General features: G+C 53.2%; 1 protein-coding gene across 3 annotated transcripts in view; it reads right to left on the bottom strand.

Moving 5' to 3' along the window:
* Positions 1-11108: 11108 nt before the first annotated feature.
* Positions 11109-22903, bottom strand: part of Acsf3 (acyl-CoA synthetase family member 3) — a 39822-nt gene continuing 28027 nt past the window's right edge. For all 3 annotated transcript variants that reach the window (XM_034523111.2, XM_034523112.2, XM_076916002.1), the window contains exons 8-10: positions 16022-16156; positions 15475-15586; positions 11109-11604 (exon numbers count right to left, since the gene is read on the bottom strand). In XM_034523111.2, coding sequence (XP_034379002.1) covers positions 11463-11604; positions 15475-15586; positions 16022-16156 — 389 coding nt within the window. In that variant the 3' untranslated portion in view covers positions 11109-11462. The remainder of the gene's footprint in view (positions 11605-15474; positions 15587-16021; positions 16157-22903) is intronic.

Here is a 22903-nt window from a genome sequence, read left to right as displayed (position 1 = left end):
GCCTGGGCAACTTAGATTCTGTGTCAAATTAAACTAACGAAGGGCTGGGGCCTTGTCAGTGAGCCCAGCGCACATGAGACCCTGGATTCAGTCCTCACCAGCAGGAAAAAAAAAAGTATGGAACATTCCAGATCTATGGACAGAGAGGCTGGGTGGAGCAGGTAAGACCCAGTAGCCTGGCTGCTGCTGCTGCTGACATTGCAGGCTCCTGCGTCCCCAAAGGCTGCTAGTCCCAGTGCCACAGGGGTTAGGACAGGGTGCGGGGATGTTGACTCCTGAGCGCCAAACCTCTGGCTTTGGGTATAAGCTCTGGTACTGACTGAATACGTCCTCCCGTCAGACAGGGCACCTATGCAGGCAGAGGCCCAGCCTTGAGCTCGCTTGGCTTCCTGTGTGTCCTAGCTAGGGCCAGAAAAGTCCACCAATTATAACTGGCTTCTCAGTATCGATCTGCTCAGGAGACAGCCTCAGCTCAGAGATGCCTGCCATGTCCACTGTCCAGCAGGGGGCAGTGTGGCTCCAGGGACACAGTAGAGGAAGTACCGGGTCCTGTGGCTTCCCTTGTCTTAGACCAGGGCTGAGGATGGGCAGAGGTGCAGAGTGCAGGGGTGCAGAAGGCAGGGGTGCAGAGTGCAGGGGTGCAGAGGGCCGGGGTGCAGATGGCAGGGGTGTAGATGGTAGGGGTACAGAGAGCAGGGGTGCAGATGGCAGGTACTTACCTACACCCCCTGGTTGAGCTGGAACAGTTCTGCTGACTTCCTGGGAGAAGACAGGGTGAGCTGAGAGCCTTGAGTCAGGATTTGTGGGGCAGGAAGTCAAGGAGAAGCAAGAATAGGCCCTAGAGCTGGGGACACCCTGCTGTGCACAATGGCTGAGCCACTGCTCTGGTGGCCTTACCTCCCAATCTAGTTAGTGTGTTGGCCACAGGGCACTGGATCTCAAGGGGGCTGCATGGTCAAGAGCTGGAGGCAGCTGGAGCACCTACGGGGGAGGGGGAGGGGGAGCTGGGGCAGAGGGCATCCTGAGGTGGTTATATTTTCTTAATAGAAGGGTTTATTCAGGGCTTAGAGTTCACAAGGGATCGAAGTCCATCAACAAAGATCATGGCACCAGGCAGGGCACTGGGGTGGCAGCTGAGAGCTTGGTATTCTGAGTCTCTAATGCCAGGATTGGAAATGAACTCTGTTCACCAGTGGCCTCAGTAAGAGTCTGCTGTTGTCAGGAAAGTTCCCTGTTGGCTGGGGTCATCTCAGACAGGCTTTCCCTGGCGAGACCAGGGCATGGCTGGGGTTGAGGGAGAAGAGACCTTGTCCACCTAAGTAGGAGTTGGTCGGGTAGAAAGACCGGGGGTTAGGCACGGCCCCCTCCTCTGTCTCATCACCCTGTCCAGTCCAGCTGCTCTGGGAACAAAGAACAGGGGTGTGCACAGGGGCCTGAGCCAAGCTAGATCGCCCTGTCCCCACTGCATTCTGAACTCAGACTGTCTCTTGGTCAATACCAAGAGGGTTGGTGACAAATTTGAGAGTGAAGAATCTGAAACAGCCAAATAAATCACATTAATGACCATTCAGATAGAATCAGTCAATGGAATCGAACCCATTTAGCTGATGAGACGTCGCTGCCTCCCCCTATCCCCCGGTCCAGGTACTTTCCAGCTGCCCTCCTCCACGGAGTCCTGGCATGGCGTCACAGCTGGGAAAGAGGGGGCACCTGGGAAAGGGGGGGCACCTGTGTGTCCTTTTTAGCCACGGAGCTCAGGAGAAAGGCCGAATCTATGAGGACGATGGGGAACATTGCGTCCCGGGGCCAATCCCTGCTGCTGTTTTGCACAATTAAACACGGGCCAGCAGATTCCAGGAAGGGGGTTCACCCTGAGCAACATGGGAGCCTGCAGCCAGGTCCAGAGTTCCAGGCTGTGCTGGGTGTGACCATGAGATCACAAAGACAGGCCAAGGATGTCGCTGGTGCTGGGGTCTGGTGAGGAAATCCGCTGCACCACACCTGGGGCTGTCTGGCTCCTCTGGTAGGGATGGCAGCACACACACTGGCTGGGGCTACCCCTCCTTCATATGTGGTCTTGCCCACTTTAGATGGTTGCTAGGCACACCGCCCAAAGGCAGGCCACCTCCAGGCAACATGTCACTGTTCCTTCAGTGGCTCTGTATCCAGACTCTCCATACAGGTGGAATGTTCCGGACTCCTCCCTCAGTCTTCGCACATCCCAGGAACCCGCCCTGTGGCTGCCTCCAGTCTACTCTCCTGGGTCAATGTCTGCCTCTTGGTTTCCTGTGGGCAGCCAACCTTTCTAGATTTGGCTTTGCCACATGTAGTGTCTTGTTAAGGACACCACAATCGCATCAACTCTACAGGAAAGCACTTAATTGGGGCTGGCTTACGGTTCTGAGGTGTAGTCCATCGTCATGGCAAGAAGCATGGTAGCATACAGGCAGACGTGGTGCCGGAGAGGCATATCCTGATCGGCAGGCAACAGGCAGAGAGTGAGCCACTGGGCCTGGCATGAGCTTCTGAAATCTCAAAGTCCACCCTCCTGTGACACACAAGGCCACAGTTCCAATAATGCCACTTCCTATGAGTCTATGGTAACCATTTTAATTCAAACTACTACACCTGGCCGTGAGTTCTAGCATTCCCAGCTCTCCCAAAGCACCTATGTCTCCTTCCCAAAGGGGAGATTGGCTAAGTCACCACAGAGTCTCCTGCCATGCCTGGCTTCTCATTGCTGCTAGAAGCAGTGCCAGACCAGAGCCTCACCACAAGGCTCAGTGTTAGCCGAGGTCATCTTGGGGGCAAGGATGAGGCACCAGCTTTTAGTGGGATGTGTACCCAGCCAGGATCTGGACTTGACACCTTTGTTTTCTGTGGTTACATCTCCCAGGGCTGTGCCACAGCCCTGCCACCTCCCTGACCCCTTCCTCAGTCCCTTTGTTGGTACCGCACATCAGACAGAAGCTTTGTCCACAAGTCTATCTGGTGGACTTGTGTTCTGGTGAATGGCTATGTGTCTTAAAGAGTTTAGTGTGTCCCAAGAAAGGGAGTCTCGCAGGGAGGGACCCTCGGAGGGGGTTCCTTAGGAAGGTACCAAGAAATGGTTTTCTATAGGGTTCCCTCATAAGAGTGTTCCACACAGGGTATTCCTACAAACATACCAGTTAGGGTTTCTGCCAGGCGTCTGCCAACTTCCACAATCCTTTAGGCCTCCAGGACAGGGTGTGCCTTTGATTGGAATGATCCTGCTGATAGTTGCAGCTTGGTGGTGGGGACTAGTGGGGCCTGACCTGGTGGTCTGCCACAGAAGGTGACCCGGGCTCTGCAGGTCAAGATTCTCTCCAGAGCTCCTCAGATGTCCAGTCCTCATGATGTAATCTGAATGTACAAAATGCAGTCCTCCATTAGAGTGGGCAGGCGGGGTGGGGGAGTCTTGTTGGTCTCACTCCATGAAGCCACCACTGGCCTCCCAGACTTTGGTCACAGAAGGCCTGAGCGTCTGCCTCTGGCTTGAGAGAGAATTTAGACCTGAAGGGAACATACTCATTCAAAGTGCACTTGGTGGGGTGAAAGGGACAGCCACGGGACTGTGCAGCCACAGGGGAGGGCAGACACTGGGGGATGGTCTCCACCTGTGTCTGGGTCACCACTGTAGCAAGGACAAGGGGTGGCTTAAATGCACCCTTGGAAAAAGACCAATTGATTTGGATGTTAAAAGGGTCAAAGGCAGTGACAGTGGCTGAGGCCAGGAGCTGGCGTCACCCCTCACACTACGACCCGGAGTGAGGGGAATAAAGGTTGATCCGGGTGTAGATCACGCACCACTTGATGCTTAGTATGAGAATGAGCCTGTGGACGTGTAGCCCTTGAGCCGGGAGGCCGTGAGACAGGGCGCTCTCATCCTTGCACTTGAAAACCACACCTTTACTTCTGTGCCAAACAAAACACATGGCCAGTCACTCGGTTGGCTGAGGCGGGAGGACTGAGAGTTCAAGTCTAGCCTGGGCTACATAGTGAGACCCTGTCTCAAAAACCAGAAGCAAATCAAAAACCAAAACATAAAAGAGACATTTTAAGAAATGCACCAAGACAGCAGAGGGGCACCCTGTGAAAGTCTGCCCACGAGGATCCATTCAGTGAACAACTGAGAACTCAGTTAAGAGAAGACACGGCCGGCTTTATACTGAATATGCATTTAGAAGTCTTAAAGGCACTTGTAAAAGAACATAAGCTTGATTTATAGTTTCTAAATTATCTGAGAGGGGGAAAAACGCAGAGGTTAATGCAACAAAGGAAAAACAAGGAAGCCCGATGGACAGCCAGCACAGCACATAAGACACTTGGTCTACGGAAGCCCAATGGGCAGCCAGCCCACACACACGTGGTCTACGGAAGCCCAATGGGCAGCCAGCCCACAAACACGTGGTCTACGGAAGCCCGATGGGCAGCCAGCCCACAAACACGTGGTCTACGGAAGCCCGATGGGCAGCCAGCCCACAAACACGTGGTCTACGGAAGCCCGATGGGCGGATAGTACATAAAGCAGTTGGGGGGAGAGACTTACAAAGATGGACAAAGTGCCAACCCAGCCGTCGGACCGGCAGGGCAGTGGATGGAGAAGGCGTTAGTAACACACACTCAAACATGCAGCCATCCACGAGGGCCAGGATCTCAGTGCTGCCAAATGGCTGAGATAAAGCCTTGCAGACTCTATGGTGGCCACTCCGTGAGGTCAGGCCATTAGGATTAAGCTTAGACACGGGCGCTGCTGTCCCAGAGGACCTTGTCTTAAAGGCCTGGAAGGCAGAGGTAACGTAGGCAGGCACGAGCTCAGCTTGGGCTCTTAGGAGGAACGGGAACTCATCTAAAGGGTGTGGCCACAGATCAGTCACTCAACACTTCCTGCAGGACCGAGGAAGGTACACAGGACACGCGGACAGACACAGAGGCCTGAGCTCAAGTGTAATTCTAAGTAAGCCATTAAACCTTAGGAAAGGGAATCTGGAGCCAGACACCCCACCCCTCCTCCTTCCCAGTTTAGAGGTCAGGAGGTTTCAGAGGCCAGTTTACTACCCTGAAAAATCGCAGATTAAAGGTAATTCTGCATCCTGCATCCAGAGCCCATGGCAAGAAGTGTGTGTTAGATTCTGAACTTTCAGCTGTCTCCGAGGCACAGAGACACCTGGTATGTGACACCCAGCAGGGTCTGGGGTTGCTTCCAGAGCCAAGTACTGTAGCTCCCAGCATGACTTGAAAGCTTCTTATCAAGTGGGGGTCCAAGACCAGATGGAGCCCCAGGCGTTCGTTCGGCTCAGCTCTCATTGGGAATGAGTTTGCAGGAAACAAAAACACTAAAACAAAACCCAAACATCATTGCTTTTCAGAGCCTTCTGGGGTTTAGAATTGGAAATAGGGCCCTGCAGAGTCACAGTCAGATCTGACAGGGAACTCTGTCCTCACACATCCACAAACCTGTATAGCAAACATTCCAGGAGCAGGAGGGCCTGCAACAGGAAGTCCCTAAGAGAGACTGGACCCAGAGAGGACAATCAGCTTAATGGTGAACAGAAGCCAGCGTTTGCTCAGGGAGTGTGGTAGAGCAGCCAGGGTCCTCCACGGCCCTGAGGAAGGAGGTGAGGAGGCGGGCAGGAGGAAGGAGCCTTGGGGTTTATTTCCTTGGAAGTTTCGAGATTCCTTAGGGGAGGAAAGAGCGATAAGGGAGGAAACAGAACTCTGGACAGTTCAGAAAAGAAACCAGGGAGGGACCCAGGCTCAGAGACTTGAGGATAAGGCTAGCCTCCCAAGAGCACCCCAGTAAGCAATTTAAAAATGAAAGACATCTAGAGGTCCACCAAAAGCTGCTGATACCTGAGGTCAAATCTCTCCAAAGACAGGAACTACCCAGAGGAAAGTATGAAAGGTGGTTCCAGGGTGTGTCCTTTCAGGGTTAGATTTACCCAAGTTAACCTATAAATTCTGCAACTCCAATACAAATCCTAGAGAAGGTTTTGTGTAGAGAAGCTTGGTTACAAATAAGTTCAGGGTTGCAAAGAAGAGAGACCACTGTTCCAACAGAACTGTCTGGACAGAGTAAATCCGAGTCTTGGTCAAGAGGGTGTCCTCGGAAGAGTGAGTTAAGACAGCAAATGGTGGCCTTTTCCACGTTGGCTGGGTCTGACCTCACAGGCTTATTCAACTGTCCAGTCTTAAAGAGTCATCTTATTTTATGTGTCTGGGTGTTTTGCCTGCATATAGGTGTGTGTACTGCACGCATGTCTGGTGCCCACAGATGTCAGAAGAGGGCATCTGATCCCCTGGAACTGGAGTTACAGATGCTTGTGAGCCATCATGTGGGTGCTGGGAACTGAAGCTGAGTCCTCTGTAAGAACAACTGCTCTTAAGTGCACCCACCTCTCCAGCCCCAAATTATACACTTAAATTAGCTTACAAAGTAGTGGGTTTCCATAGGGGAACATTTAAAAAATTATATATGCTTTATATCTCTCTATACATACACACATATATACATATGTATTCGCTGCATATTTTTTATTTATCTTAACAGTGAATCTGTGAAGTTTCTAACTGCAACAAACCCAAACATATCCATGCTACAAAAGCCCATGCTTATAAGTGGGAACAAGCAGAATAAATACCTAGGTTACAATGATAATGTAAAGGACTATTATCTATTTGTATATAATGGAACACACACACACACACACACACACACACACACACACACACACACGAGACAGGGCCTATGTCCTGGCTGTTCTGGAATTTGCTATGTAGACCAGGCTGCCCTCCAATTAACAGAGATTCTCCTGCCTCTGGCCCCCACCGCACCCCAGTGCTGGATTTAAAGGAGTGTGCCGCCATTGCCCGGTGCCGTCACTGCCACCACTGTCACTTCCCGGCTCTGTTTTCATACCACTAATTTTAAGGTACAATAAATAAAATCCGTTAGGATTATCTTTCTCATTTTTTCCTCCCTGTCTTTTTTTGAGACAGAGTCTGCTGGCCTTGAACTCATGACAATGCTCCTGCCTCCACCCCAGTGCTGGAATTACAGGTATACATACACCACCACGCTCGTCTGGCTTTACACTGTGCCAAGGTGGATGACTTCTGGGGCTGCCCACTGAGATCCACCCCAGACATCTTCAAGGGCTTTCATCTGCACAAATGCTCCAGTGGTTTTTCCTACATCCCAAACAACCCTCTGAGGCTACAGTTGTATAAGAACATTGAATGCCAACTGACTTTCATATTCATCACTTATAATTCTTCCTTGAGTGTCCAGCATCTCAAATTCTCACTTATGGTTAGATGTCCACCAATTCCCCAACTTTCTCCTGGAGGCCACAGAGAAGCTCCATTTTACAAAGGCATGCTGGAACTCACGGATGGATGAGCCCCTTCCCAGTGGTGGTGAACTCCTCTCAGAACAGTGGAGAGTGCTGGGGACTGGGACCACATTCTGTGAGCACTCAGGACACCAGCTGTTTTCTCCCAGGTGGAGAAAGCTCCACCTGAAGATAGACCCAGCTGGGTCCTGTGTCACCAGCAAAGTCTGGGTTTTGCTTTTACTTTGTATATTTCTTAAATGAGCGTTTGGCCTGCATGTATGTCTGTACACAACATATATGCATGCCTGGTGCCCCAAGAAGCCAGAAGCCAGCGTTGTATCCCCTAGAAGTGGAGTTCCAGACAACCGTGAGCTGTCAGGTGGGTCCTGGGAATCCAACCTGTAACACTGCTGTGGCTCACACCAGCTGCTGGAGCCAACAAGACAACCAACGTTTCACTGAGCGAGGCGTTTCTGAGACCAGAGCTGTTTTGTCTGGACAGCTGAGTGTACATGTGTTTCATGTATGTTCAATGCACGAGAGTGTGCCTGGTGGCGTGTGTGCACAATCCAGCTAGTCTGATGCAGTGCTGCCTCTTTTTACGGAGTAGCCCGTTCCTGTTAAAGCAGGTGCTGTAGGAGTGGCTTAGGCACCGATGATGTGGCAGCTGGTTGTCACTGGTTCTTTACTGGGAGTGGGGATGGAGGAGAGCTCTGACAGTCTGGGTCTATCACCCTCACCTGATCAACCTGTCATTCGAGGCCATACCCTGCAGGCCAATGACCTTTCTGTGTTTCAGAGGTGATCCAGAGAAGGGGGTAAGGGCCACCAAAGAATAGACATGTACATGTGCCTGACCCAGCTGAGCCTGGTCTGAGCCTGTACCCGAGCACCCCATATTGACACCCACAGTCCTCAGGAAAACACCTTTTACAAGCCTGAACATACACATGGTTACGTGTGACAGTGCAGACACTAGCCTCCCCTACAAGTGCTTTTAGAGTCAAGTGTCCATGTGTACCACACGTGTACACACCAGTTCCACAGGTGTTCACTCTGGTCACATACAAATGCCCTAGGCAGGTGGGAGACTCCAGAGAGGCGGCCAGGATGGATGAAGGCCTAGGGCTCTGACCTGAGCAGTGAGTGCAACCTACACTGACAGCCTTCCTCTCCGGCCTTCAGCTGTTTCATTTGCAGGCCAGAGGTGCCCCCCTCAGTGTGTAAACAGCAGCCACAGACAGGGGCACCCAGCGTGTCTGCCCAGGCAGTACCCACTGCCACTTCTGAAAAGGGCTCAGCTCACAAATGGTGCATCTTGTACCCTGCCGGTGTGAGGCAGGTCCCCGTGCCTGACCAGTGGCTATCCTTCACTGGAGCTGACAACGCTTTCCTGGGCTTTATTAACGACCGTGTCAGCAGCTGGCGCGGGATGCTGCAACTGTCTTCAGGTGATAGATCACAAAGGCCTTTCACGACTATTTATTTCCAGTGACCCTGTCTCCCCTCCACTATTGCTCGCTTAAGAGTTATGAAGGTGAATGGGGATAATTTGATATCGATCTATTTGCTGAGCTAAACTGACCGCATGGTGGATGTCAGCAAGGGCACTCAGCTCCACTGGGGCACGTGAAGGTGGCTCTGACCTCCTGCTCATGGCTTCAAGAGGGAAACAATTACAGGGATGAACACTGAGGGCCAGGGTCCCAGATATCAGGGAAGTGAGTCTTCTTGGATGTTGGAAAGTTCTACAAGGACCACGAGCCACCAGCACTGCACCCACAGGAGCGTGACAAGTGTGACAATGAATGTTCCCCATTCTGGCAAGTGATGCTATGTCTAGAAAGCAGTCAAGCAACAGCGACCTTGAAAACACCATGCAGAGAATGGCAAGAGATATGTCTGTGTGTGTGGTGTATGTGTGTGTATGTGGTGTATGTGTCTGTGTGTGTGTCTGTGTGTGGTATCTGTGTGTGTGGGGTGTGTGTGTGTGGTGTGTCTGTGTGTGTGGTGTGTGTGTGTGGTGTATGTGTGTGTGGTGTATGTGTGTGTGGGGTGTGTGTCTGTGTGTGTGTGTGTGTGTGGTGTATGTGTGTGTGGGGTGTGTGTCTGTGTGTGTGTGTGTGTGGTGTGTGGTGTGGTGTGTGTGTGTGTCTGTGTGTGTGTGTGTGGTGTATGTGTGTGTGGGGTGTGTGTGTGTGTGTGTGGTGTGTGGTGTGTGTGTGTGTGTGTGTGTGTGTGTGTGCGTGCACTCACACAGATCTCCAGTGGCAAGGCTGACATTTCTCTCCACTCTGCACAGCTGCCTGAGCTACGCGGCTCCAGATTCAGGCTTACATGATGGTCCCACAACATCTTACCTTTCACTGTGCTGGGCCATACCAGGGCTCCAGACACCTGCATTACCAATGAGGACATGGGGACTACAAGGATCCTCACCCTGCTGTCTTCTCAGGCTCAGTTCACCAGGAGATGCTCTCCATCTTCCAGGAACACGAGGCTTCCCTGTGAAGGCTTTGATGCGTTGGCCAAGAGCCAACAGAGTGGGTGTGCACAGCACGAGTGCCTCCTCCCATGACCCCACGAGGATGCCTTTCAATCTTGAAACATAAGGACTGAGGTCTGGCCTGGCCAGTGACACCTGCTTTAGAAGGTGGGCTCCAGGTGCTGTTGGCTGCGGCAGTGGTGACACTGAAGGCAGTCAAAGCCAGGGATGGCGAGGGAAACTTAAGAGCTGCTGGGAGGAGACCCACCTAAGTGTCAGCAGCTCCTGTGGCCACGGCCTAGACAGAGTGACCTCTGACCTCAGAAAACCATTCACCGTGGCTCACTTAGGCTCGACATACAGAAGTCAGCCTTGCTTAAGGCAGGGATGTGGCTGGGAGCCAGCCCACCTCCCACCGGTCCTGAGGCTGCGTTATGCTGCCTCCGAGTCCCGGGTCTTGGGCTCAGTAGCAGAGGTGTTTTCCTGAGTGAGATGGTCCAGCACAGGGGGATACTGCATAGGGTCACTCCCACAGACTGCACTGGACTCTCTGGAAGTCCTGCCCTTGGGGACCACCACAATGGACTGGCCTCTGGGAGGCCCAGATATCTGACAGCACCTTAGGCATCCTGGTTTCTGGCGCCAGAGCATCTTCCTTTCAACAGATCAACAGTCCAGTCTAACCTGGGCTCTACCGGGCCTTGTGGCAATGTCAGAGGCCCCGTCACTTGAGGCCTGCAGATTGCTGAGGGCCATGTGTGGACAAAGGGCTATCGTTAATACAGCTGCCAGTGGCCCCAAGGGGGTGGGGAGAGACAGACAGACACAGAGAGACAGACACAGAGAGCTGTTTCTCCACATGGCTTGAGGACACATAACCATGGACAGATGTGAGGTCTGTGGGCTGGAAGATGGAGGTTAGGGAAGCTTTCAGGAGCGGAGCAGGAAGAGGTTTGAGAAAACATCAAAGGGGACACAGAAGACCAGAAGGACCCCAAACTGGGGTGAGACAAGGTCAGGGAAGAGAAGCTTCAGGGCCATTTGGGGATGGCCCTGGGTGGCTACAAGAACTTCAAGTGTTCTACCACACACACAGCAGTTCCAGGGCGATAGTCCCAGCAGCAGGAATCCTGGTCTGGGGGCTGTAGGCTCCACCCAACACTGTTGTTTGGCATCCTATGTGGGCCGGGAGCTGTGATGGCTGTAGGAAGTGCACACGCAGACACGCGACTAGTAGGTCACAGGTCATAGTCGGGAAGCATGGATACACATCGCGTGTCTTTATTTCATCTCTCTTCTCACCGTCACCTCTAACTCTCTGGGACCTGCCCTTAGCAGAGGCAGCAGCCTCGGGCGCTGGAGAGCTGGCCACACATTGGCCACAGTCATGTCCTTACTGTGCTTGTGAGACTGGCACACACCAGTGATCTCAAGGACCACTGAGGACACAGCCAGCGGTCAGGGTCACATGGGCTCAGACAATCAACCTGGGTTGGGGAAACTCACTTGGTGATTCATCCTAGTGGTTTTGGTTCTGGTCAGCCTGATTGCAGGGGAGAGGGTTCCATCTGAGGGTCTCTGGACCTGCTCCGAGGCCCACAGCACATAAGTGCTGTTCTCTAGCCTTGGGCTGGCTGGCTTCTGTCACGAGGGTAGAACTGCTGGAGCAGTTCCTTCTTGTTCACCTTGCCCATCTGGTTCCGCGGGATCTCCTCCACCAGCAGGAGCTCCGAGGGCACAGCGTAGGGTGCCAGGACACCTCTGCAGAGACAAGCACAGCCTGAGAGGACAGCACCCCACTCCCGGGAAATGTGGGCATCTGATATACCCAGAAGCTACTGTGGTCACACCCTGACTGTGATGGATGGCAACATCATCTTCCCTCTGGCTTCCTGCACAGTCAGGTCAGAAGCAGCAGTGACGTGGGTGAGGAGGACACACTGAGAGGAGGGAACAGAGGAAAGGGAAGTAAGCAAGTGCTTTGCTCTCCTCATCCAGACTGGTCTCTTCTTGTCCTGGCTGTAACTGACCACAGGCTTGCCTACTGCCATTCCCTCCAAAGGGAATGAGCTGGCACAGGACATTGGCTCCTGTAGGTGACAAGCATGGTCAACTACACAAAGCTTTTGGGCACCACCAGAATCTAAACAGAAGGGAGGCACAGGCGGGTTTCCTGTGTTATCCCTCCTTCCTCTTTTCGGTAGGAAAGGCTGCGTTCAGTCCTGTTCTGAGCCTCAGACGACACTGACGGGGATGTGAGCCCTGCAGATGCTCCCCTGCTCTGCGGCATGGACAACCAACCAGAGATCATGTGGAAGGCCTGGGGCAGAATCGCTGCCTGCCCCCAAGTTCCACAGACCAGAGAAATCTTGACTTTACCCAGGGCTCTAAGTGACAACCCCAGGACTCCATAGGCCTTTTAACTTTAATACAATTTCCAGTCTTGGACAACTCATGGCCTTCTATGTCACACTTGTTCCTCCTGCCTGAGCTGGCTCACCAGCTCTCAGGCTGGTGACTCTTGTGTGACTGCTCAGACCTCCCAGCAGAGCTGTCTGGGGCACTGTGGGTGGCACTTAAACCTTGCTTCTCCAACCACCTTGGACTGTGTCCCTTGGATCTGGATGGACTGGCCTCATTCCCTGTGACTTTATCCCAAGGGATTCCAGCCCCTCCCCTGTTCCCAGCTTGTGGTCCCCATTCTTCCTGGTGCCCCATCTTTCTCCTCTTGTCCTGTTACGTTTACCTGGCCTGTGTATTTCTATGTAGAAACTAAACTGGGCAGGTTTTTACAGGGAGGGCAAGCGCAGTGTGACGTGGGGACTGGGGACAAACCTCTACAGTTGGCTCCAGTGGCCGGCCAGCAGCCGGCTCCAGACAGAGACACAGCATGACCACTGCCTGGGCTCCCGGCCCCATATAAGTAGTAGACATATGAGCTTCCAGATAAACTGTATGCCTGGGTGGACCGGCAGAGGTGGGGGTGAGCTCTTGCCCCTGAACACAGGAGGAAATGTCCAGTCTCAGTTACAGTGGTCCTCAGAGCTCTTCCCTCAGCTGGGGAATGCTCCTTCTCTGGTACTGCTAGAGTCCCTGCAAGTGATACCAGCATCTAGAAATGCACGTTCTCTGTCTACTGATGACAGCAAGGCTTTCGCTCTGTAAGCACACCGCGCCATACGGCTGGATTTCTGAATGCTTAACCTCCCGTCTCTGGTGTAAGTGCCACACGATCATGATGTGCTGGCTCTTTTGTGAATAGGACCTAATTTCTAGCATTTGGTTAAGCATTTTGTGTCTGTCTGACAGGAAACTGGTCTGGGTTTCTTGTCTGGTTTTGGTAGTAGGGTTGAGGGTGTCATGAAGTCAGGTGGGTGTGTCCCTCCTAACTGGAATGGACTTGTATGCACTTTGGGGAGTGTCCCCTGAGTGCTCTGGGCCTGGCATTTGCCTTGTGATTTTTTTTTTTTAGCTGGGATTCAGCTTCATAGACACAGAGCTCTTCAGCCCTGGCTCTTGGACTAGTTCTGGTAATTTACACATGTCTCCGGTCCTATCAGCTCTGGTAATTTACACATGTCACCGGTCCTATCAGCTCCAAGGACACACTCGGGTCTGTGTGGACCTCCTGATGATCACTGGGCTGCTGTGTGCTGTGAGGTGTAGGCTGTACCTCGCAGCAGGTGGATGACACAGGTGGCTACCACAGGTGGCTACCACAGGTGGACACAATGACACCTGTGTTCTCTCTGTTCCTTCCTGAATCTCCTTTCTCATCTCAGCCCAGGCTATCCTTGAACTTGCTATGTAGCCAAGACTGAGAACTTAAGGCCCAGGCCTGTGCCACTTCCCTTCCAGTGAACATAGAGAAAATCTGTTCTGTGTTAGTGTCTTTTCCAGACAGTCTCCTGGAACTCTTATTAGCCAACTGCACCCTCAGGATGAACACTCTACTCTCTCCCCTTCCCACCGCGTCTCCAATGGACTCGGAACAGCACAGCCCTGTGGCCTGAGACAGCAGGGTCACCCGCAGCAAGAAGCATCCACAAAGTATGGACCTGGCCATCATACAAGGGTGAGTATCTCCTGGGCCACATAGTCCTTGCAGGTGTCCCCAGAGGAGGTACACCAGGGAGCTTAGACACTGTTCTCTGGGGACTGGGTAGGGCTGGGGTCCCTTCAGGTCCCCAACCGCAAGAAACAACTGATGGGAAGGCTACCCACTGTGGGGACAAAATCTGAGGGGCCACAATTCCCTCAGGACCACTCGGCAATGCCTGGTGGCCTTCCTTGCACAGGAGGAGCACAGGGGCTTAGACACTGTTCCTCTTCTAACCAGCTACAGCTCCCCGGGTGGTCTAACCTCAGCCTCTCTTCTATACTCACCATGAGCCTGAATACCCAAGCAAGGACTTCAGTGGCAGACACAGGCCCTGAGAAGAAGCACTCAGAGTGCAGGAGCCACAAACTTGTGCCACGGACACAGGCCATGGCCTGAGGGATTCAGGCCAGCGTGGGACCTCTATCCAACAACTGCAGTGGCTCTCAGCAGAGAATGCCTGGTGTTTTTCTTCTCAAAAAAGTAATTGTTTAATCAAAGCAGCAACCGGCCAAGCAGACTGCTAAGCTATGGAGCTCCAACTGTGATTTTGCGAATCCAGGGGAATCGGTAATTGCCCAGCTGTGTGGCCCTGATGAAACAAGGACTCCTGCTGCGTGTGAAGTCTCGTTGGACGAGCCAAAAATAGTCCTACACTGAGAGAAGGCAAGTTGGGGTGGGTGGTGGGGGCAGGAGGAGACAGCGGAGTGCAGGGAACTCAGATTTAAAGAAGGAACCTGAAGGTCTCTGCACAGAGGAAGGGTATCAGAAATCGCCAGGGGCTAAGATGAGAGAAACTGCAGTCTACCACAAACAACTCAGGGGGCAAAACGCGCCAGCATAGTATGGTGGCTGTGGGGGTGCATACCTTTAATCCCAGCACTTGGGAAGCAGAGGCAGGCAGATCTCTGAGTTGGAGGCCAGCCTTCAGAGAGAGTTCCAGGGCTACACAGAGAAACCCTGTCTCACCTCCCTCCACCCCCCCCCTCAAAAAAAAAAAAAAAAACCCAAGATAAGTATCATGTACGGGAACCAGGGAGAACAAGCCCCTGGGCTAGGGAGGGAGCTGTGGGTCCAGGCCCAGGCACCCCCAAGCTTTGAAGGCCCCACAGTAAGATATGAGACATCTAGGCCACCCTTGGTGCAGGGCCCAGGCCGTTCTGTGGCTGGCTGTGCAAGTTTGGCAGGATAGGGAGGGGTTACTCAGTGCAGTGCTGGATTGTCAGGCACTTTCTGGGGGTTCTCAGCCTAGAAATGACTTGGGGTTTATAAGTTGATACCAAAATATCTGCTTCTGTCTCAGGAACACAGTACTGCTGCCTCCCAACTCGGTTTGCAGTAGAGGCCCTTCTACTGCCAAGTCTGCATTTAATGAAGGAAGAGACAAAACTACTTACGGGTCACACTGCTCGGCTTTTCAACTCCATCCTCCCTCTTCCAGCCTCCCAGCTCCAGGACAGGCCCTTCTGTCCTCGATTCCAAGATGGTTCCCTTAGATACCCTAGAGCCCAGGACAGTCCCTTTAGCCCTACCTGGCCCACTCCTTGAGATCCCTGTGGGACAGCGAGTGTCCTTCTTGAAGAGCTACCACAGCTGTGACCCGCTGGCCCCATGTCATATCCGGAACTCCAATTACAGCGACATCTGAGGACAGTAAACAGGTTGGGGATGCCTGGGAAGGTCCTGATGACCACAGCAGGCTGAACAGCAGGCAGGAATGTGTGATGATGCCAGGCTGTTAGCTGCAGTGCCTGTGCCCGTGCCCCCGGAGCAAGACCTGTGGGAATGACCCTCCTGGGAGTGGAGAGCACCTCTAGGGGTTCAGCAGGCTCTTGCTCAGGCTTCAGAGCAGATGTGCATTCTGGCCAGGCCTGCAGGCCACTCTAGTGCAGCGGGGAGCAGCTTGGGCTTGCCACGGTGGTGCTGTGTGCAGGGAATGGAGGGAGCACAGACACACTTCACAGACTCCCTGAGAGTGGGCGACAGAGGATCCTTGACAGTCTGACCCTTAATACAGTATAAAGGGAGGCGCTGTGTTTTGGGGCCAGTGCTCTAAGCCTGAGGTCACCATCCACTCACCTGTGATGCTGGGGTGGGCCAGCAGGTGCCGCTCGATCTCCAGGGCGCTGACTTTATAGCCTCCAGTCTTGATGATGTCCACTGATGTACGCCCTCGGATCCAGTACCTATCGTCCTTGAACACGGCGGTGTCTCCTGGAAGAGGAGTTTCTGTGATAGCTCTGGACAATCTGGTCACAGGAGACTTTAGTGCTCCTGATTGTCACCCTCAAGAGTCCCCGGGGACCACGTGCATATGTGAGTCCCAGCATTCCCACTGTCCAGGCCCACTTCCTGTAGAGGCTAGCTCCAACGGCATGTGTCCTCCTCCCTTCTCCATCCCTATGACACTGGCACCCAGCCCCACAGCCAGCAGCGGAGGGTGGAGCCCACCAGAATCCATGGCATGCTGGGAACCTACTGGGCAGCCGTATTCTGTAAATATCTTGAAGTTGAGCCACCGTGGACTATGTTCCTGTCACAGCATTCAGAAACAGGGTGCAAAAAGGAACAGCCAACAGTTTGGGGCCTCTGACCCTGACTCTGCCTCACACAGACACATGCTGGACCCTGGGCCGCGCCGTCCTACTTCTATCTACAGCCTCTACCATCCCACCGTGGGCGGGTCATTTTCAGCTCCTCCAACGGGGATACCCTGTGGTAAATGTCTTCCTGCTCTTGATTCTCACTGGCCCCTAACGGCCACTGTGCCTGTTTTCTAAGCAGACTGACTGCCCCACTTGCTCCTCCCACACAGGAGTGTGGGGCCTGGTGAGCCTGTCATGCCCCACCGAAGCACTGCAGTGCCAGGAGCAGGGGCCGAGCTGGAGCACAGGGCTGTGTTTCCCACTGAGTTTTCCTGCTGCACGGTGGTGTGTGTGTGTGCACATTAGTGTAGGTGCGTGTCCATGCACACACATTTAAATGATTACGGCTGTGTGTAGGCATGCAGATGTCAGCAGCAGCCCTGACAGCAGTGCTGGGGCCTCACTGTCTGTTCACACGCTCCCTGCACTCCCTGTGGGTTATTAGCTGGAATAAATCATAAATATTTCATTATCCATCACGCGGTCCGACACGAGAAGGCACCATCCATCACCTCACTGCTCCCTGGGACTTGCAGTACTGGGTATACTCCAGTCTATTAAACAAGATGGATGGGCGGCCCGGATGAGCTCAGGGCTTATTTATGGAAGAGAGGGAAGAGGCCAGCCCCTGAAGCAAGGACTGGCACTGGGTAGTTCTCTCTTGTGTGGCAGCTATGTGTGTGGCAGGTGGCAGAAGAGCTGGATGGGTAACCTCAGCCTAGACCAGGACAGGCCTTGGGCAATACTGACAGAAGGGAAAAGACCCAGGTGTGGCCTACAGGGTATACATGGCTTGTCCTGAGTCCTAAGGGACCCTCTATCTATGGGGTACACAGGACTTGTCCTGAGTCCTAAGAGACCCTCTATCTATGGGGTATATGTGGCTTGTCCTGAGTCCTAAGGGACCCTCTATCTATGGGGTACACAGGACTTGTCCTGGCACTGAGAGTTCCAGCAGGAAGCTCTGTGGTGCTGCTTCCCATGGGCCTCCTCCACTTACTCTAAAAGGCGCAGCACTGCTGAGCCACTGCCCTGCCCTGAACATGGCTTCTTTTTGGTCCTGCAGGAGATACCATACTGCCCACTGCAAAGCTCCATATCCTCTCCCCATGCCCTGTGCTGTTAAGTTTAATCTGGTGAGAGCCTTTGGGATAAGGAATTTTGTGGGTTCTTGATTTGGGGCCATGCCCTATGCTGCTCCTTTCTCTCTTGAGGAAAGATCTAGGCACTCCTGGGCATGGTCTGCTCCCTAGGCAGATCCTGCTTCACACTGCCAGTGCCTGAGGACTGGCTCTTGCTTGTGATACACAGGGTCATAGGGCATGCATTTGGGGAAGTCAAGAGCAATTGCTCCCCGGGGAGGAGCTGCTGTGGATCAGGGCATATGGCCAGCTCTCTGTGCAAAAGGCAGGGGTGAGGGGGAGAGGGGGAGGCCAGCTCTCTGTGCAAAAGGCAGTGGTGAGGGGGAGAGGGTGAGGCCAGCTCTCTGTGCAAAAGGCAGTGGTGAGGGGGAGAGGGTGAGGCCAGCTCTCTGTGCAAAAGGCAGAGGTGAAGGGGAAAGGGGAAGGTCAGGTCTCTGTGCAAAAGGCAAGGGGGAGGTGAGGCCAGCTCTCTGTGTATGAGGCAGGGGTGAGGGGGAGAGGGGGAGGCCAGCAGCATGGCACTGAGGGAGGAGGTGCAGAGTGCTTTCTCCACATCCACACAGCTGCTCGCCATGGGACACTGGGTGCACTCAGGACAGCAGCTCTGCAGAGCCACCTGAGCATGGCGACGTGCCTCATGCATGAGCATGCAGAACCGTCACAGTCCACAGCTTGGGGACAATGTAGGATGACGGGTGTCAATGTCTATCCTCCTTAGTGTCCCCTCTGTGGCTGGAAGGTACTTATGTCAGCAGCACTGGGAGGAAGGAGTTAAGAACTAAGCGCCTGGTCATGGTTTACCTTCAAACCTCCTTGACGTGTCAGCCTTTCTAAGCTTGCGATGTGTCACCTCATGATCTGTCTACAGAACGACTCTGTACCTAATAAAGGCCACACCCAGGTTTTCCCTCTGCCCAATTCCACGCTGCTTACAGCTCATGATTTCCTACAGCCGGGAAGACCTCAACCCTAGCGTGCCCTCAGCTCTGATGATGCTGACCATGGAGTCTGAGCCACTGGGGGTGTGCTGAGCCTTCACCATCCTTGGCCCTGGAGACAGGCTGTATAAATCTCTCTAGCTGGTGTCTGTCCCCAGGTGAAAGGCAGGATGAGAGTGTGCTGGGCTTCTGCAGTGCTCCGCTCAGATGTCAACACTCAAAGCACTGGTGGCTCAGGTCTCTATCTCTACTTGGATGACTGGATTCCATTCCGCTGAACAGTCGTGTTCACAGCAGAGTCTGATGCAGGGCAAGAAGCTGAGGTCTGCCATCAGCGCCTCCACCAGAGCACGGGCCACGTCTTTTGCAGTGTGGTACAGCAGCAGCTCCACGGCTCCAGCCATGCTTTTGCTCTTGGCATTGTCTGAGTCTTGAGGAAACCATTCTCTCCAGCCCATTGGGTGTCCTTGTCCTTCAAACGCTTGAAGGACCAGCACAGCATGCTGATGCCAAGGTCTGGCAAGCTGCAGGGCTATGAGCTGTGAGCAGCATGGACCCAGGTGGAGGGACAGCCTAGGTGTGGTCTCCATGGTGTCCACAGAGTGGCTTCTGTGGACAGACCACTAGGTAACACATCACAAGCTTAGGAAAGAGAGCAAGTCAGGAGGTTTGAAGGTAAGTTTATAACCAGAGGCTCAATTCTTAACTCCTTCCTCCCAATAATGCTGCTGACACAGGTACTTCAAGCCAGAGGGGACAGCAAGTATTCAAGGGGACACTTGGGACAGTGAATGTCCTTATAAAACAAAGATTTGGAATTCAGGGTGCATGAAAGTGCATTGGAGGGACCCTAATGCTGGTGTTCCAGTGGTGACAGAGGCAGTATCCAGTTTTCCCATGGTGAGACAGCTACACGGGCTGAGTTGTTTTTGCTCCGGGGCACTGTGCTGGGTTCTTACTTGCCATGTGGCAGAACACTGGTGTCTCCATACAAGAACTATTCTAGCTGTGCCCTGCAGTCTCACTCTGCTGGGTTCTAGGCTATCTCCAGGGACTGAAAGAAGGAACTACTACCTTGGTTTTCCTTTGTGGGTACGTTCTGCAAGTAATACCCACAAAGCAGAGTTGCAGGGGCCATACCCTTTTCAGGCTACCAGGCCCCTGGGAGGGAGGAAGGGGATGTTACCAGTAGAAGGCTGTACTTGGCATCAGCATGGCAGAGGAGGCTAACAGACTGGCATGGGGCTAAGGGCCGTCTTCCACGACTGCAGCCTAACTGTCGCTACCTCAATGGTGAGATGTCTCTACACGGGGCATCAGGAGGCTGGCTCTTTCTGGTCAGGCTACCTTGTTCTGCGTCCTACAGCAGAACCCTCACTCTATCTGTGCCAATGGGGAAAAGGTTTCCTGTTGTCTCAGGAAAAAGCCCAGGAACCCTCCAGGGTCCTGAGGCCCTCAGGATTCTGCTACCTGGGATCTCCAACACAGTGTTCCTCACTGTGAGGTGGGCACTAGTGGCATTAGTGTGCCTTTGCCTGCCATCCCGCCCCTCTTGTGCACTCCCTGGCTAGGACCTTCATAGGAAATCCCCTGGAGGTCATGGTCTCCAGCAGCCTCCTGATATTCTACTGTCTTGAGACAATTCCTTAGAAATTCACCTAATTTGTAACTTTTGACTTGTTAGTGTGAGGCCATTTTGGCCTCCAGCTTGTCCTGGCCTGTTCAGTACAACCCCATTACCAAAGTAATTAAAGACAGGGAAGCCAGGGCAAACAGGCAGGGGAGAGCCTCTAAGCAGCAGAGACACCAGGCTGCTGGGCTGGGAGTTAAAGACAGAGTCTTCATTTTGAAATGTACATCAAACAAGTTAAGTAACTTTTACTTTTATAACCACATATTTGTCAGAAGGCATTGATCTGGATTTAGCCTCCTTGGTCTGACCTGATGTGTGTATCGAGGGGATTTTGTTCTGAAAGAAACAGCATGCAATCAATAAAATCTTATTACATGGATTTATGCACTGCTTTCAAACCCAGTGCTAGTTCATGTCTCTGCCTTAAACTGTAATTGAAAATAAATCTGCGATACTCGGATTCTGGTTTCTGGATGCAAGAATGGAGAGGGCAGTGCCTTCTGAGGGGCCTTGTCAGGGACGCTGCACATCACCTCCTGTGGTCACTCCGCTCTGGCTAGGGACCCTGCAAACAACAGCACAGCATCCGCTCTGCTGAGGGCTGCTGGTCTGGCATGGTGCCAGGCATCCACAGGCAGCTGCAGGATGACATCCTACACTTGGGATTCTGGTTCTCAAGGCTTTGGGGACCCAGGACTGCCTGCCCTCTGGCTCTTCTCAGCTGCCACAGTCCTGTCTCCCAGCAGCTTCAATTCCACCTGGGCCTCTCTTGTCTGACAGAGGACGTGGCTGAGGTAGGGAAGGGGAGGCATCATGACCCTAACCGAGGGTGTGCCTGTGGCAGAAGGGAGCCAGCTGTCACTGGCACCGAAGCAGAAAGCCTCTGAGACCTGAGCCTGGGGGCCAGGACCTAGAGAGGCACGAGGAGCAGAAAATAAAAGCAAAACAGACACGATAACGTCCCAGGATCCTAAACTTCACCCAAAGCTGCCTGGGACAGTGGCAGACCAAGCACAGCCAGGAACCCCAGAGACAAAAATCAACAATGGTTTATTTGTTTGATTTTTAAAGCAGGGAGAAGGCAGAAGAAATTATATCTCAGCAGCTGAATGCCAGAGAGCAGACAGGCAGTGGGTGAGGACTGTAGATTTGGAGGAGCTCTGGATGGCAAAGAAAGAACGCAGAGTGTCCATTACTGCAGGCCTCGGCTCTACATGATCTGAGAAGGGTGGGTCCTCAAGAAGGACTAGCGGGACCTGAGACCTGGCCTCTCGAGCACAAGCAGGCAGCATCCACCAGCCAGAGCTTAGCAGAGCAAATACTGCATGTGGACTGAGCAGGCTGTGGGAACTATCGTTGGGAGTGAGGCCCACAGAGGATGGCAGGATGTGAGGAACCAAGTGGCAATAACAGCTCATCCTCTGTGAATGGGGGACAGCCTCCCTGAACCCACCAGTATGACCGAGGGGAGCAGACGGGAGGGGCGTGGTTGTTTCCACACTCACAGTGCTCTGGAGTCTTGGGTCTTCTGGGCTATGGTTGGACTGGCTGGGCTGTGAAGGTCTAAGCCATGGATAGACACATAACTCAGATTTTAAAAGCTTGCAAACGCCTGCCTGGAACATTGTTCCTCATTGTGTAGGAACAAACCAGGAACACATACTGCCAGCACTCACGCTATCCTAGCACCAGGGGGATGAGGTCACTGTCCTGTGGACCTGGCCTGTTTCATCCACACATAGCACCTGAGGTCAGGGACTTATCATTGGGAACAAAGCACAGGATGCCAGGTGCCCTCCTCTTCCCTGTATCCACCAGTGAGGAAGGAACTGATGCTCTCCCAACCTCCCAGGTGACAGTCGCATGGCAAGGCAAGAGCAGGCCGCTCAACCATCAGAGATGAAGACCCACACATGCCTCCACTGGCTGTGACGACACTGAACAGCTGACAGTCTATGGGAAGACTATTAATAAATGGACAATTGATTAAAAACGGATAACCTTTAGAGGTTGCACTGGAGAAGCCACTCAGCAGAGCTAAGGAGACTCCCAGCAGCACTTGGTACACACAGAGAGCAGAAGAGAAAGGTGGGCGGTGGGCTTCTGCTCAAATGGCAGTGCAATTAGGGATATTCACTTCTCTGCCCACCTATCCTGGCCAACACAGGTTATGTGGTGGGTGGTGGACAATGCCATTATCAGTGGGTGGCCTCTTCCAGGCTAAGCTTTGGCCTCTACATGTCTCATGTTCCCATGGAAACCCAAGTTAAGGGCAGCACCGCCTGTCTGGAGGATTCCAACTCCCCAGAACACCCAGTGCCTTTGGGGTCTTGTTAACTCCTGCCCTCCCTGCTGGCGCCTTGCTCTCTCCATGGCACAGCACAGCACAAACTGCCCGCCATGTGTAATTACTGTGGCATGAAGGCAAGGCTGGCTCCCAGCCCAGATCTTGGCTGATTGCAGTCCTGCAGGCAGACAAGCAGCCTCTGCCCACCACACAGGGGGTTCATAGGTCACAACTCACACACTACCATTCCTATGGAGGGTACGGGCAAAGGTCAACAGGTTACATCTGAAAACCATTCACAGCCATGTGTTTAAGA

This window comes from Arvicanthis niloticus, chromosome 18 (assembly GCF_011762505.2).
Source record: "Arvicanthis niloticus isolate mArvNil1 chromosome 18, mArvNil1.pat.X, whole genome shotgun sequence".
In the NCBI taxonomy this organism is placed as follows: Eukaryota; Metazoa; Chordata; class Mammalia; order Rodentia; family Muridae; genus Arvicanthis; species Arvicanthis niloticus.
The sequence above is the reverse complement of the archived record's forward strand: the minus strand, read 5'-3'. Positions and strand labels throughout refer to the sequence as shown.